Source organism: Alexandromys fortis, unplaced genomic scaffold, assembly GCF_014885135.2.
Source record: "Alexandromys fortis isolate MF-2015 unplaced genomic scaffold, M_Fortis_MF-2015_v1.1 scaffold_308, whole genome shotgun sequence".
Classification (NCBI taxonomy): Eukaryota; Metazoa; Chordata; class Mammalia; order Rodentia; family Cricetidae; genus Alexandromys; species Alexandromys fortis.
This window is the reverse complement of record NW_026068180.1, coordinates 272,634-285,725: the sequence shown is the minus strand read 5'-3', so window position 1 is coordinate 285,725 and position 13,092 is coordinate 272,634. Positions and strand designations below refer to the sequence as shown.

Sequence of the window (13,092 nt, the reverse complement as noted above, 5' to 3'; positions counted from 1 at the left end):
GCTGGGATTCAAGGCGTGTGCCACCACTGCCCACCTTAACCTGTTTCTTTTAGTCTGCATTCTTCCACGTGGCTTGGTTACCTCTGATCTGTACCTTATGTCGGACTTTTGAAGAGTCTTTGGTGAAATCCAGTTGCCTAGATTCCTCTTCCTCTCTCTCCCGGGAAATCCTCCTATCCTCTCCTACCTAGCTATTGGCCATTCAACTCTTTCTTTCTTTTGTTTGGTTGATTGTTTTGTTTGTTTGTTTTCCTACAAGGTTTCTCTGTGAAGCTTTGGAGCCTGTTCTGTGCTAGGATTAAAAGCACGCTTCACCGCTGCCTGACTGGCCATTCAGCTCTTTCTTACACCGACCACAGCAATACACCTTCACACAGTGTACAGATATCCCACAACAGAAACATGGACTTGTAAAGTCCGTCATAGCGGGGTTGTAACCTTAGAGGTGGTTAAAAAGCATGAGGTTGTAAAACCTGTCACAATGATTATTAAGGAATGATACCAAGTGTGTCCTAATCTTTTTTTTTTTAATATTTATTTACTATGTATACAATATTCTTTCTGTGTGTATGCCTGAAGGCCAGAAGAGGGCACCAGACCTCATTACAGATGGTTGTGAGCCACCATGTGGTTGCCGGGAATTGAACTCAGAACCTTTGGAAGAGCGGGCAATGCTCTTAACCACTGAGCCATCTCTCCAGCCCAGGGCCAGGCTGTTCTAAAGTGAGTTCCAGGACAGCTAAGGATATCCAGAGAAACCCTGTCCCAAAAAAAAACAAAAGTTAAGAAGCAAAGTTAGTGGGAAAGCTTTATGGGACATTGTATATCATAAATATCTCCTTTGGTGGTTTCCTTCTACAGAGGGGTAAAGGCAGGGCAGGATCTCATGTATTCTAGTCTAGTTTCAGACTCACTGTATCTGAGGATGGAGGATGACTTCCTTCCTTGACTTCCTCCTAAGTACCAGGACTGTAGATGCATACCATCACATCTGGTTTATGTGGCACTAGTGATCTAGGTGTCATACTGAGCTACATCTGCAACCCCTAATGTATGTATTTTAAACTTGAATTTTACAGTGGGATACAATGTTAAAATGATAGAGTACACAAAGTGTAATGATCAGATCAAGGTAGCTGGAGTTTAATTTGTTAATAGTTAATTTCTGTGGTACAGTGTAATAATTGAGTATACCTACATTAACAGTTAAGATAGGGTCTCACTCTTGCCCAGGTGACCTCAAACTCATGGCATAACATCTGAGTTCTGAGTCACCATACCCAACTATTAACAGTCTCTGTCTTTTCTCACTAGACTTTCAAGAGTTGCAGAAGAAACAATCAGAGATTACTTTGAATCTCGCCTTGCTTTGTTGGAAGCTGTTTTCCCAATAGCTTGTCATCGACTCTGCGAGGGACCAGATTTCTCAACAGATTTCAATTACAAGCCTCCTCAAAACATACCAGATGGTAAGCATATGCTCCCCTTCAAACTTGAGTGTTTGAAGCTATAGTTTGTAAAGATGAGTTAATTCCTAAGTAGACCTTTACTTTAAAGGAACTTTTTAGCAGAATCCACTGTGATAGTTGGCAGAGCTGCTCTGGCAGGAGGCCTCTCCATCCCACCTTACCTACCACTGGAGTCCTCTTTCAAATGTTAGGAGTTGGTTCTTGATAACTGTAGTTGTTTATTAAGTCTAACTAGAAGATAACTTCACAATGCTATGCCTAGAACCTTTTTTTTCTCCGAAATTTTATTATCTCTACTGGGTTTCCCTTGTTTTCTTTTTCTATTGCTTATGAGACAGGGTCTCACTATGTAGTTCTTGTTGGCCTGGAACTTGCTATGTAGTCAAGATAGCCTTAAACTCAAGAGATCTGCTTGCCTCAGCCTCCTGTGTGCTGGGGTTAAAGATGTGCCCTACCATGCCTGACTTGGGTTTTGCTTGTTTGTTTTTTAATAGTCTTGTTCCAATATTCCTGTCTTAGCCTTCTGAGAGCTAGGATTACAGACATGAACCATCATCTGGTTTAATTTAAAAAAAAAAAAAAAAAAACAACCTTGGGCGTTGTGTGTCAGCAATGAGTCCTGTGCCCCCTCCCATTGGAATTAATGACAGAGCTATAAGCAGTTAGTGATGCCTAGAGGATCATTGATGGAGTTAATAACCCAGCCATGCTCATGTCGGCAACCTTAACTAAATATAGTGGCCATCAAAAACAAAATAGTTCAGCAATGGTGCCTTTAATCCCAACACTCAGAAGCAGGTGCATCTCTGAGTTCTGTGACAGCCAGAACTGTTACATAAAGAGACCTCGTCTCGCAAAAGCAAAAAAAAAAAAGGTGGGTTGGGACCTATTGGGAAGAAGCAGTTTACTTGGTGGGGAAGGGAGAGGAATAAGAGGGTAATGATGGCTAGAATATAAGCAGAGTACATTAGATGAATATATGAAGTTATAAAGGATAAACAAAGAGAAGGGCTGACCCAAGTTCAATCACAGAATCCACAGTAGAAAAGAACCTACTCCTAAGGGCTGTCCTGTCTTCCACCTTTGTACCATGGCACATTCAAGTGTGATGGCTTATGCCACCAAGCCTGATGACCTGAATTTGGTCTCTAAATTCCACATGGTAGAGAGTCAACTCCCAAAGCTGTCCTCTTGCTGGCCTCCAAACACGTGCTATGTGGGTACATGCACAGGAAATAGTTTGCTTTTTTTTAAAGCATTGATGTAAACTACATCATAATATACTTATGACTGACATGCATTTGAAGACTTCTAGGAACTAAAATAGAATTTTGCACATGTATTTATGATTCAGGTGTTATCTTAGGACACTTTTAAGTTACACATATTTATGCACATGTGTGCAAGCGTGCATTCATGCCATGGTGCATGGGTGGAGGTCGGAGAGTAACTACAGGAGTCAGTTTTCTTCTTCTACCACGTGGATCCTAGGGTGGGAATCGTGGTCAGGCATTGTGGGTTAAGTGTCCTTTAACTGCCGTACACAAACACCATCTAAATATTTTTTTTTAACATCTAATTATTTATTTATGATGTATACAATGTTCTGTCTTGTATGCTTGCTGGCCAGAAGAAGGCACCAGATCTCATTACAGATGGTTGTGAGCCACCATGTGGCTGCTGGGAATTGAACTCAGGACCTCTGAAAAGCAGTCAGTGCTCTTAACCTCTGAGCCATCTCTCCAGCCCCACAAACACCATCTTAAACATTTTTCCTTTTTTTTTTTAATTTAACTTTATGTTCTTCACTGTTTTGCCATGGGTGTCAGGTTCCCTGGAACTACAGTGACAGTTGTGAGCTGCCATATGGGTGCTGGGAATTGAATCCAGGTCCTCTGTAAGAACACCCAGTGCTCTTAACTCCAGCTTCCTTAAACATTTTTTTCATTACATTTTTGTGTGTGGGGGGGGTGTGCTAATGCCAGAATGCGTGTGCAAGTGAGAACAGTTTTAGGGAACTGGTTGTCTCCTTTCATCATGCGGGTTCTTTGGGAGTGAAAATGTGGTCAGGTTTGGCAGCAGGTGCCTTTACTCACTGGGCCGTCTCTCCAGCCACCTTAGTACTTGTGAGGCGCCGAGGCAGAGTGTTTTGCTTATTGTGTATCATATAAACTGGGTTTAGTGGCACATCCCAATAATCCCTGCACTCAGGAGGTGAAGAGGCAAGTTTATCTTTTTGGACAATAGTGAATTTGAAGCTATCCTGGACTACTTGAAATCCTGTGTAGTATTTATTATACCAAAGACAGCCAGTTGCTGCCTTGCTGGCTAATGAATTTGGTTTAGTTTTGTATTTTGAGACAGGCTTTCCCTATGTAGCCTAGGGCTTGTCTTATTCCTGACAATCCTCCTTCCTTGGCCTCTTAAGTATCGGGCTTAGAGCACACAATACCCTAACTGACTCAGGGCTGTTCTGAATATCTAGGCTGTGTGCATTGAAGGAAAGGAGCATTTGGCTTGATTTTACCGTAGGTAGGTAGGTATAGATGGATGATAGATATGCAAACACTCATTTTGTTAACTTATCAATTGACATCATGGACACGTCTTATTTCAACCTTTTGCTGCTATAAATGGCCCTGATAGAGCTGAACCAACCACGCCTACATAATTATTTTCTGTTTTGCTTTTCCTTACTTGCATGAGCCAGAAATCCTACTATTCTTGTGAAATATTTTTATGGCACTCCATGCTTTCTAAGGATAGGAGGTAGATATAGCTTAGCTTTCACAAGTTCCTCGGGTCATTTCCATGTACCACCAAAACAACTCTTTGTAGGCAAAGTAGAACCTTATAGTTCTGGAGAGGCTTTTGATTCCTGAAAACTATAACCATGCATTTCTATCTCCTAAACCATCTTGCTGGTTCTCAAGTTTGTTTGTAGTGTTGTGTGTGTTACATATAGAGATGCTTGCACGCCAAGCCTGATGGCTTAGACTTGATTCTGGGAGCCCACACGATAGGAGAGATCCAGCTCGCATAGGTTGTCCTGACTACCACACATTGATGTCAAACTATGTAAATTTTCTTGTTGTGAAGACACAGTAACAGACCGGAGAGATGGCTCAGCGGTTCAGAGTGGTTGCTTCTCTTGCAGAGGACCTGGGGTCAGTTTCCAGCAACCACATGACAGCTTATACTCTAACTCTAGTTCCAAGGTTTCCTAATCTCCTCATTCTGGTCTCTGCAGGCAGCAGGTGCAGATACACATGCATACAAAGTACTAATTTCAGTAGAAAAAAACAAACATGAAAGTCTCTCCCCTGGTGGTTGCTTGGACAAGATGCCAAGTTCTGTGGTTTGAAAACTGTAGGATAAAGTTCGAGTGTTTTGAGTAGGAGCCTTCTCAGGCTTCTGTACAAGTAGCAGGAGGATGTACCAGGGACCTTCTACTGCCAGCAGGGATGACCTCACCCCCCCCCACACTGATAGCATTAATCTTTTCTACTCATCCTTCTTCAGGCTCTGGTGTCCTGCTCTTTATTTTCCATGCAAACTTTTTGGGTAAAGAAGTTATTGCTCGGCTCTGTGGACCATGCAGTGTACAAGCTGTAGTTTTAAATGATAAATTTCAACTTCCTGTTTTTCTGGTAAGATTTTCTGTAGTTAATTGAAAATTGTGATCAAAAGTCATGTGACTTTACATTTTATTAAGATCTTTAATGTGTCTTGGTGCTTTAAGTGCCTTGGTATGGGTGTGCACACCATATATACACACAGATGCGCATACATACAAAAGATGTTCATTTTCATAATAGTGACACTTGGACAACTCCCATTTTATAAAAGAAAATGACCAAAATTCTGTTTATAAGTACTTAAATTCACTTTAATGCCACTAATATATATATTAGTATATATATGACCATATATATATATATATATATATATATGGTCCTAAACCAACATTCTGAGAATAAATTCTTAGCCCTGAGACCTTTTACATGAGGCCAGAATAAAATGGTTGTGGTTATGCCTGTTACCTAATGTATAATTCTTTTGGCATAAAGGGATGCCTTTTGGTGTGTTTTGGTTTGATTTGGTTGAAATAAAGCTACCAACAAACCTTCAATTCCTGATACTCTTACATGATTGCTTAATTCTGGTGTCAGGTCACATATGTGCACCATCACTCCTAACTCAAAATTTTACATTTTGCCATTTGTGGAATTATTTCCTGGTGCCATTGTTAAATGAATATAGTCATTTCTTCTGTGCTTGCACTACATATATTTTATGCTAACCTTAGATTTTTGTTTTTTAGTGTTTGAGATAGGGTCTCAGTATCAAGGCCCTGGTAGGCCTTGTTAACATTGTTCCAAATTCTGAGTGGAATGTGATCTTAAAATCAAATTACACTACACTGACTCAGAACAAACAAACTTGAGGGTGGGATGTGGGAGACTTGAGTGGGTAAGAACGTTTGTGTACATGCATGTCAGGCTGAGGACAGATGCCAAGTGATTGGCTGGCCAGCCTGATCAGTGAGATCATGTTTCATGGCATTAAGGCAGAAGGTGATATTTTTGACACCACATTCAGCACATTTAAAAAGCAAACAACCCTAACCAGAAGCTGAGCCATCAAGTCTGAGGCCAGTCTGGGCTACACAGGGAAATCCTGTCCCAAAACTTAGAAAAAAACCTGTTTACTCATCTCCACTGTAAAAGGTTCTAGGGTCTGTAGTAGGGTCTGTAGATGTCACAGATGTTGAGTCTGACTTTTTTCTCTTTCCCTCTAGGACAGTCACTTTGTTTACTCATTCAGCCCTGTCGCCGGCCCCAATAAGTTGTTTATAAGGTTGACGGAATCACCCTTTGCCAAGGTGAAAATCTTTGCTTCATATTTAGGGTAACTGCTCAGGTTGTCAGTGCTCAGGGTCCAGAAGAATCCTCTCTCCTAGGGCAGGGATGTTGGTTTTGAGGCAGTGTACACTAGCTGAAGGTGAAGTCTGAGGGCATCCCTGCAGAGCATTCCAGTCCTGACTTGAGTACTAATCTGACTTTATGGCTAGGCACGATCTCCATGTGAAAGGAAGCTGGATTTTTTTTTTAATACAGTCACTTTTTAGCTAAAAATAGCAGCAACCCAATATTCTTACAAGGTGGGAGCTTTCATGTGTACTAACACTCATTTTCTTTTTAGGTCAAGTTGCTAATAGGTGCATACAGAGTGCAGCTGCACTGACCTCAGTACCAAGACCAGGGCTGTCTTTGAAACAGTGTGGAATCCTGGTGCATCTGAAATGTTCAAATATAGTTTCCCTATAAACTTGCAATTTAAGCCTGTTTGTTGCCTGGTAAGGACAAACAGGGCCTTTATAATGCATAGTCTTATGTGTAAGTGTTTGTGCCATTGTTCGAATTTTCAGTGTTCTGCATAGTTTATTTCCACAATGTGGAACAGTACATATGAGAACTTATGAGAACTATTTAATTAAAAACTTTTGAACTTGAAATTTTCTACTAGTCTTTTGAATAGTCTTTGAAAAAACAGATTCAGGCTGGGCTATGGTGGCTCTTGGCTAACTCTAGACTCTAGTTCAGGGTTAGCCATGCCTACCCACGGGATGTACCCTTTCCAAACAATTCATTACTGTGCAACTAAAATGAATTGGATGTTCTTGGAGTCACAGCATGGAAGAAGGAGAGTATACTAAAGTGTCTGAGTAAGACCTGTGCTTTGCTTTGTACAGTGAATTACACTGACCAAAGTAAAGAAAAGAAGGCAAGGAAGAAGCTAAGGACATGTTTGGCTACATAATGAGTTAGAAACTTAACTGAGAGAACCTGTCTGAACAAAATAAAAAAATCCTGAGTTGTAGACTACGTCTTATGGCAAATTGCTGGGCCTTTCAGGTCTCCCCCCCCCCCCCCCAAAGCCTGCTATGACCTGTAGAGACAAATCATCAGTAAGTAGTTATGTCATACATGTACACACAGGCATTGTTTAGACAAGCTCTTCCTACAGAATACCTGCTGGCTCCATCCTGTAATCCTGCTTCAGGATTATAGGTATGTCCTACCGGGCCTAGGTCACCTTGTATATTTGTCTGTGTGCTTTTTATAAGAGGTTTCAGCCCACCAGGCAGTTGTGGCTCAGCCTTGACTCTCAGCATTCAGGAAGCAGAGGCAGGTACGTAGTTCTGTGTGAGTTTGAGGACAGCCAAGGCTAAAAAGAGAAACCCTGGGAGAGTGGGGAAAGGTTTCAGTCCTAAAGAAAATAATTTGTTAAACTAAAATCACCAAGCCTTGAGCAGTCAGTACATTTTTACCTGTGTAGGTCTTCTCAAATCCAGTGGCTATATATACAGTATACCTACAGATAGATTTCCCCCCCCTCTTTGAGCTCTGTCTCTCTTGGAATTCACTATGCAGACCAAACAAACTGTCCTCAAATTAAGAGAATCTGCCTGTCTCCAAGTGCACCACCAAGCCCTGTCCAAGGTTGTGCCAAGTCATACACACTCACCATACCCAACGAAATGGCATTTTCCTAGTTTGTGATGAGAGTAGACTTGTGCCACTTTTGTTATTTAAAAGTATATCAGACAGTAATTTAGCTTCCTTTATGTTCTTTCTGTATTCTTTTCTATGTTTCCTTTTTGTTTCCTTTTTAATCTATACTATCAAGCAGGTGCTTTAATGACAAGTCCACTTACAAGCTTTTTTAAAAAAAAATGTATTTTATCCCTCTTTGAAGGTCACATAGGCCATGCTGTGGTGGCACAAGCCTTTCTTTGATCCTTGTGTGTCCTGCATGTAGATGCTTCTTGGGTCTCAGGCAACACCCTCCCCACTGGTCAACAGCACCACACCTGCAACAGGCAAAACAGGACAGGAACAAGAGAAAACACTATCAGGGGTTTTGCCACGACACCATAAACATCTTATATTGTTAGCATAACAAAACAGGAAATGCTGCGAACTCCTTGACCAGCAGGAAGGAACAGCCACCAGATGAGGATTCTTCCCAAATCACGTTTTATTAGAGCCTCTTGGTTGAAGGGAGAGCAGGGAGCAAGGGGCCCCGAGCTCTGAGCTGTAGCTGCTTATATAGGGAGTCTGCCTAGCAACCTTTGATACTTTTATACTTTAACTGCTTTTCTGGAGACCCACCTGCCGGAAAGAAAGCAGGGGAACATCCTTGTCAATTACAGACCACAAGGAAGTTCCCCTGCCGGTCAGGGGGAGTGTGGGCAGGCTAGATCACAGCAACTCACCCTGTTTTCTGGTGGAAGAACTGCAACCTTAATATTGAGTTATTTATCAAGCGAGGCCGGGGCCAAATGCCATCTTGTAATGGCAGCCACTCAAATCGGCTCCCAGCAAGGAAATATGATTCTTTCCTAAGCAGATGGAAGAAGAAAGGAACCGTCATTGTTAGCATACATTCTACAACATTTCTAAAATCATACTTTCCAAAGGAACCTAAGGGAAATGTCATCATAAATCTGGGGCCAAGAGGAGCTCTGAAGCCAGTGGGTGGAGCAGCATGACCAAGCTTGTACCTGAGCAGCGATCCTGCAGACAAGTGCATGCCTTCAGATAAATCTGTTCCAAGAGATCTGAATCAGCTCATGTAAGACCCTTCTCTCCTCCAGACCTCATTAGACATTTCCAGTCTAGATATCCACCTACTCAGGCTTCACAGTGCTATTTCAGAAACACTAGAGCAGAGCTCCTGAACTGCAGCTTTCTACCTGGCAATGAGAAGGACCTGGCCCTTTTTGCTCTGAGCCCAAAGTCTGGACTCATTCCCCAAGGTCAAGGACAGAGATGATTGTGGAGAGGCAGTACTGTTGACATCAAAGTGAACATTCGCCAGACAGCCATTTCAAAAATTAACAATGTGGGGGTGCTTCAGCCAAGGTCTCCAAGGAGCCCCAACCAGTGGTTAATCTAGCTTGATGGTGAGATGAGTTTGGGGTCACACAGAAATTTCTGTACTGAACTTAGTCATTGCAGCAACATAGAAAAATCTTTAACCCAAAGAAGAAAACCCTGTTTTCTCTCTCTCTCTCTCTCTCTCTCTCTCTCTCTCTCTCTCTCTCTCTCTCTCTCTCCCTCTCTCTCCCTATGTGCAGACCTGGCAATCCTGGAACATACACATACATACACATTCCCACTTATTTCTCTCGCTCCAGTATACCTCAGAACTACACACATTATACACGAAAGAATGCAAGAAAGCAATCAAGAGCGTTCTCAAAGACGGCGTGCAAGCATTGTCTCATGGACACAGGTGACATTGTAAGGTTTCAGCTCAAACTGTCTTCCAACAATAAAACATTGGGCCTGGTGGTGTGGCACATACCTTTAATCCCAGCAATAGCAGGTAGAGGCAGAATTTGAGGCCAAATTGGTTTCAGACTTCCAGGCCAGCTAGATACTGAGGGGAAAAAAAAAAAAAGGAAACACTAGTAACTCTGACTGGGGCTGTAAGCTCTGGGTTCAAAGCAGAGGACCACCAGGTAAAATGGTTGGGCAGTGGTGGAGCATGCCTTTAATCCCAGCACTCTGGAGGGAGAAGCAGAGGATTTCTTGGTTTCCAGGTCAACCTGGTCTACAGAGTGAGTTCCAGACCAGCCAAGGCTTTGCACAGAGAAACCCTATCTCGAAAACAAAGTGTTGTACATCCCTGTTGCTCCAGCACTCTGCTGCTTGAGGTAAAGGAATTAAGAGATGAAAAGAATACCCTGGCAAGAGACTGGCTGCTCTTCCAGAAAGCCCAGGTTTTGATCCCCAGCACCAACATGATAGCTCACAATTGCCTGCAACTCAGCTCCAGGGAATCTAGTACACTCTTCTGGCATCTGTAGGCATAGGGCACACGTGGCACACAAAACACTCATATACAAAAATGGAAGAAAAGTTGTAGACTAGTTTGGACTACATAGTGGGTTACATAATAAGACTGTCTCAAACTAGTCACACACCAACGCTGACTATTATCTATGCCAAGGGTAGCAAGTACAATCCATGGGGAAGTGCCCTTCTAAACAAAGAACTGCCACCTGACCGAATGCAGCAGTGTGAGCCCAGCATACCTGGCTTTTAAGATCTTCTACATTAGACCAGTGCCTGGAATTTCAGCAGTTTCATGTTGTCTTAACAACCTAGGAATTAGAAAAATAAGATTTTAGCCATTTAAAAATCAGACCTTATAACTGGACTCTTAAAAGTAATGAAGACTTCAATAAAACATCACTTGGTGCTGCATGGCCTACTTTTATTTTGAAAAATTATTTTTATTCAGAGGGTAATTTCTCTGATCCACAAAGAATACTTAAGATTCAGATTTCCTACCATGGCACTAAACTCTATAAACCTTAAACTCTAAAAGATATTCAGATATATTAACAATTGAAAATTTTTATGGACATTTATTTTGTGAGAAGGCATGCTACAACATAGGTCAGAAGACAACCTCTGGAAGGACATTCTCCTCCACCATGTCAGTTCCAGAGATCAAAGTCAGGCAGTCAGCAGCAAGTGCCTTTACCCACAGAACCATCTTGACGGCCCACTTAAAAGGAAAACCGGGCATAGTGATGCCCACCTTTAATCCCAGCAGTCAGGAGGCAGAGACAGGCGGATCTCTGTGAGTTCGAGACCAGCCTGGTCTACAAAGTGACTTCCAAGACAGGCTCCAAAGCCTCAGAGAAACCCTGTCTTTGGAAAACTAAAAGGAAAAAAAAAAAAAAAAAACAATTTTTTTTTTTAAATTAAGCCTTCATCATCATAGTTCCCTTTCACAGATAACTAGCCCCTTGACACAACTTTAAGGCCTTGTTATAGGAGCTGAAGAGATGGCTCCAAAGTTAGGAGCTGCTGAAATCTGGGGTTTGAATACCAGCACCAATATGGTTGCTCATAAATGACTGTAAACTCCAGTTCCAGAAGCTCCAACACCTGCTGGCCTCAGTGGGCACCAGGCACATATGAACTGTCAATACATGCAGGCAGAACACACATTTTAAAAACTGGTAAACTTTCTGTGCTTGTACCAAGGTCAGCTACAGCTACTGTGCTCCATCAAGAGTACCCGTCGGGACACTTTAGGTATTGTTCTCCACAGAGCATGAAACATGCAATTACAATCTGCTCCTTGCAAAAATGTGTTTGGATAACACGCTGGAATCATGAATAAAGTAGGGCACAATAGCAGTGTAATAATCACAACTGTCAGATTTAGGTTCAGTTTTCCTTTGTTTTGAGACAGGGTTTCTCCGTGTAGCCCTGGCTGTGTCCTGGACCTAGCTTTGTAGACCAGGCTGGCCTTGAACTCAGAGACTGCCTCAGCCTCCCTGAGTGCTACCATTAAAGACACAGGCCACCCCCACACACACACACCCTGTTTCCTGCTATTTAAAAAAAAAAGGTTTATGTTGTTTACTTCATAAATAAATACATTAACACTTTAGACAGATAACAGTCTGGGGGAAAAAAAGTCATTATTTGACTAGAAATCTCTTAGGAATTTTGTCTCTTTTTATTTCCAAAGATTTAGGTAGGTAGGGGTGTATGTGTGTGTAGATGTGGAGGGAGAGAGACTATGAATACAAAGGTTCAGTTTTAAGTTAGGAGAGTTAAGTTTAAGTTACATAAACACAGAAAACCAGACCTCTCCCTAAACCAGGAGTGTTTTGAAGTACCACTTAAATCTTACGCCAAATTCAAATCTGGATGAAATATTCATGTTCTGAACATGCTTACTGGGGATCCACAGAACTGCTGTGTACTTGAATGTTTTATAGAAACCAAGCTTTAGTTATGAAACCTTATCATTTTTTTTTAAAGTGTGCCATAAATCAAATCAAACCACTGTTTTGGCCAAGTGTGCATGTCAGTATTCAGGCATCTGTACTGCGTTGCCCTTGAGGTCCTGACAGGCTATGTCCTGAGCTGTAGCCACTAAGAGCGCCTCCTGTGGACACTCACTATGTTCCCTTCTAAAAGGGCCCTACACACCTCCCATCTCTCTGTTCCTTTCTCTCTCCATCTCTGCCTGTCTGTCTTCCCTCCGGCCCTCTCTCCCTCTTTTCCCTCTTGTTCCCTCTCCACTAATAAAACCCTCCACGTGAGTTCTTTCTGTTGTATGGCGTCTTTCTTGTGCCATCTTTAAATTACAACAGTAGGAAGGAGCATCTCTAAGGACACAAAGATTTTAAAAGGGGCATTTTATATACTCAGATACACAGTACCATCCATAATCCTATGACTGTAAGAATATTAAAGATGCCTTCCTTCCAGGAAAAGGCCCACTCTACCAATGTATCATTCCCCAGGCCTTTGAGTGGTAGAAAAATAAGACTTTCCCACCAGGTATCAGATATAATACAACACTCAATGTACAAAGAAATAACTGTATAAAACAGATACCACAGCCCAATATTAGGCAGGCTGTTAGTTAAATCATATGTGAATAGTAAAAACAGTACTTAAAGGCAAACACAATGGAAAATTCTTGCTATAAAGTAACCTAAAGAAAAGGTGACAGCCGGGCGGTGGTGGCGCACGCCTTTAATACCAGCCCTCGGGAGGCAGAGGCAGGCGGATCT

The 13,092-nt window shown here is 42.0% G+C and overlaps 1 protein-coding gene across 1 annotated transcript in view; it reads left to right on the top strand.

The window, feature by feature from the left end:
* Mphosph8 (M-phase phosphoprotein 8) overlaps nucleotides 1–6,987 on the top strand; it is a 36,797-nt gene extending 29,810 nt beyond the window's left edge. Inside the window, exons 11-14 of the mRNA XM_050129144.1 lie at nucleotides 1,315–1,469; nucleotides 4,992–5,119; nucleotides 6,271–6,354; nucleotides 6,675–6,987. Of these exons, the coding sequence (XP_049985101.1) occupies nucleotides 1,315–1,469; nucleotides 4,992–5,119; nucleotides 6,271–6,354; nucleotides 6,675–6,716 (409 nt within the window). The 3' untranslated portion in view covers nucleotides 6,717–6,987. The remainder of the gene's footprint in view (nucleotides 1–1,314; nucleotides 1,470–4,991; nucleotides 5,120–6,270; nucleotides 6,355–6,674) is intronic.
* Nucleotides 6,988–13,092: the final 6,105 nt, after the last annotated feature.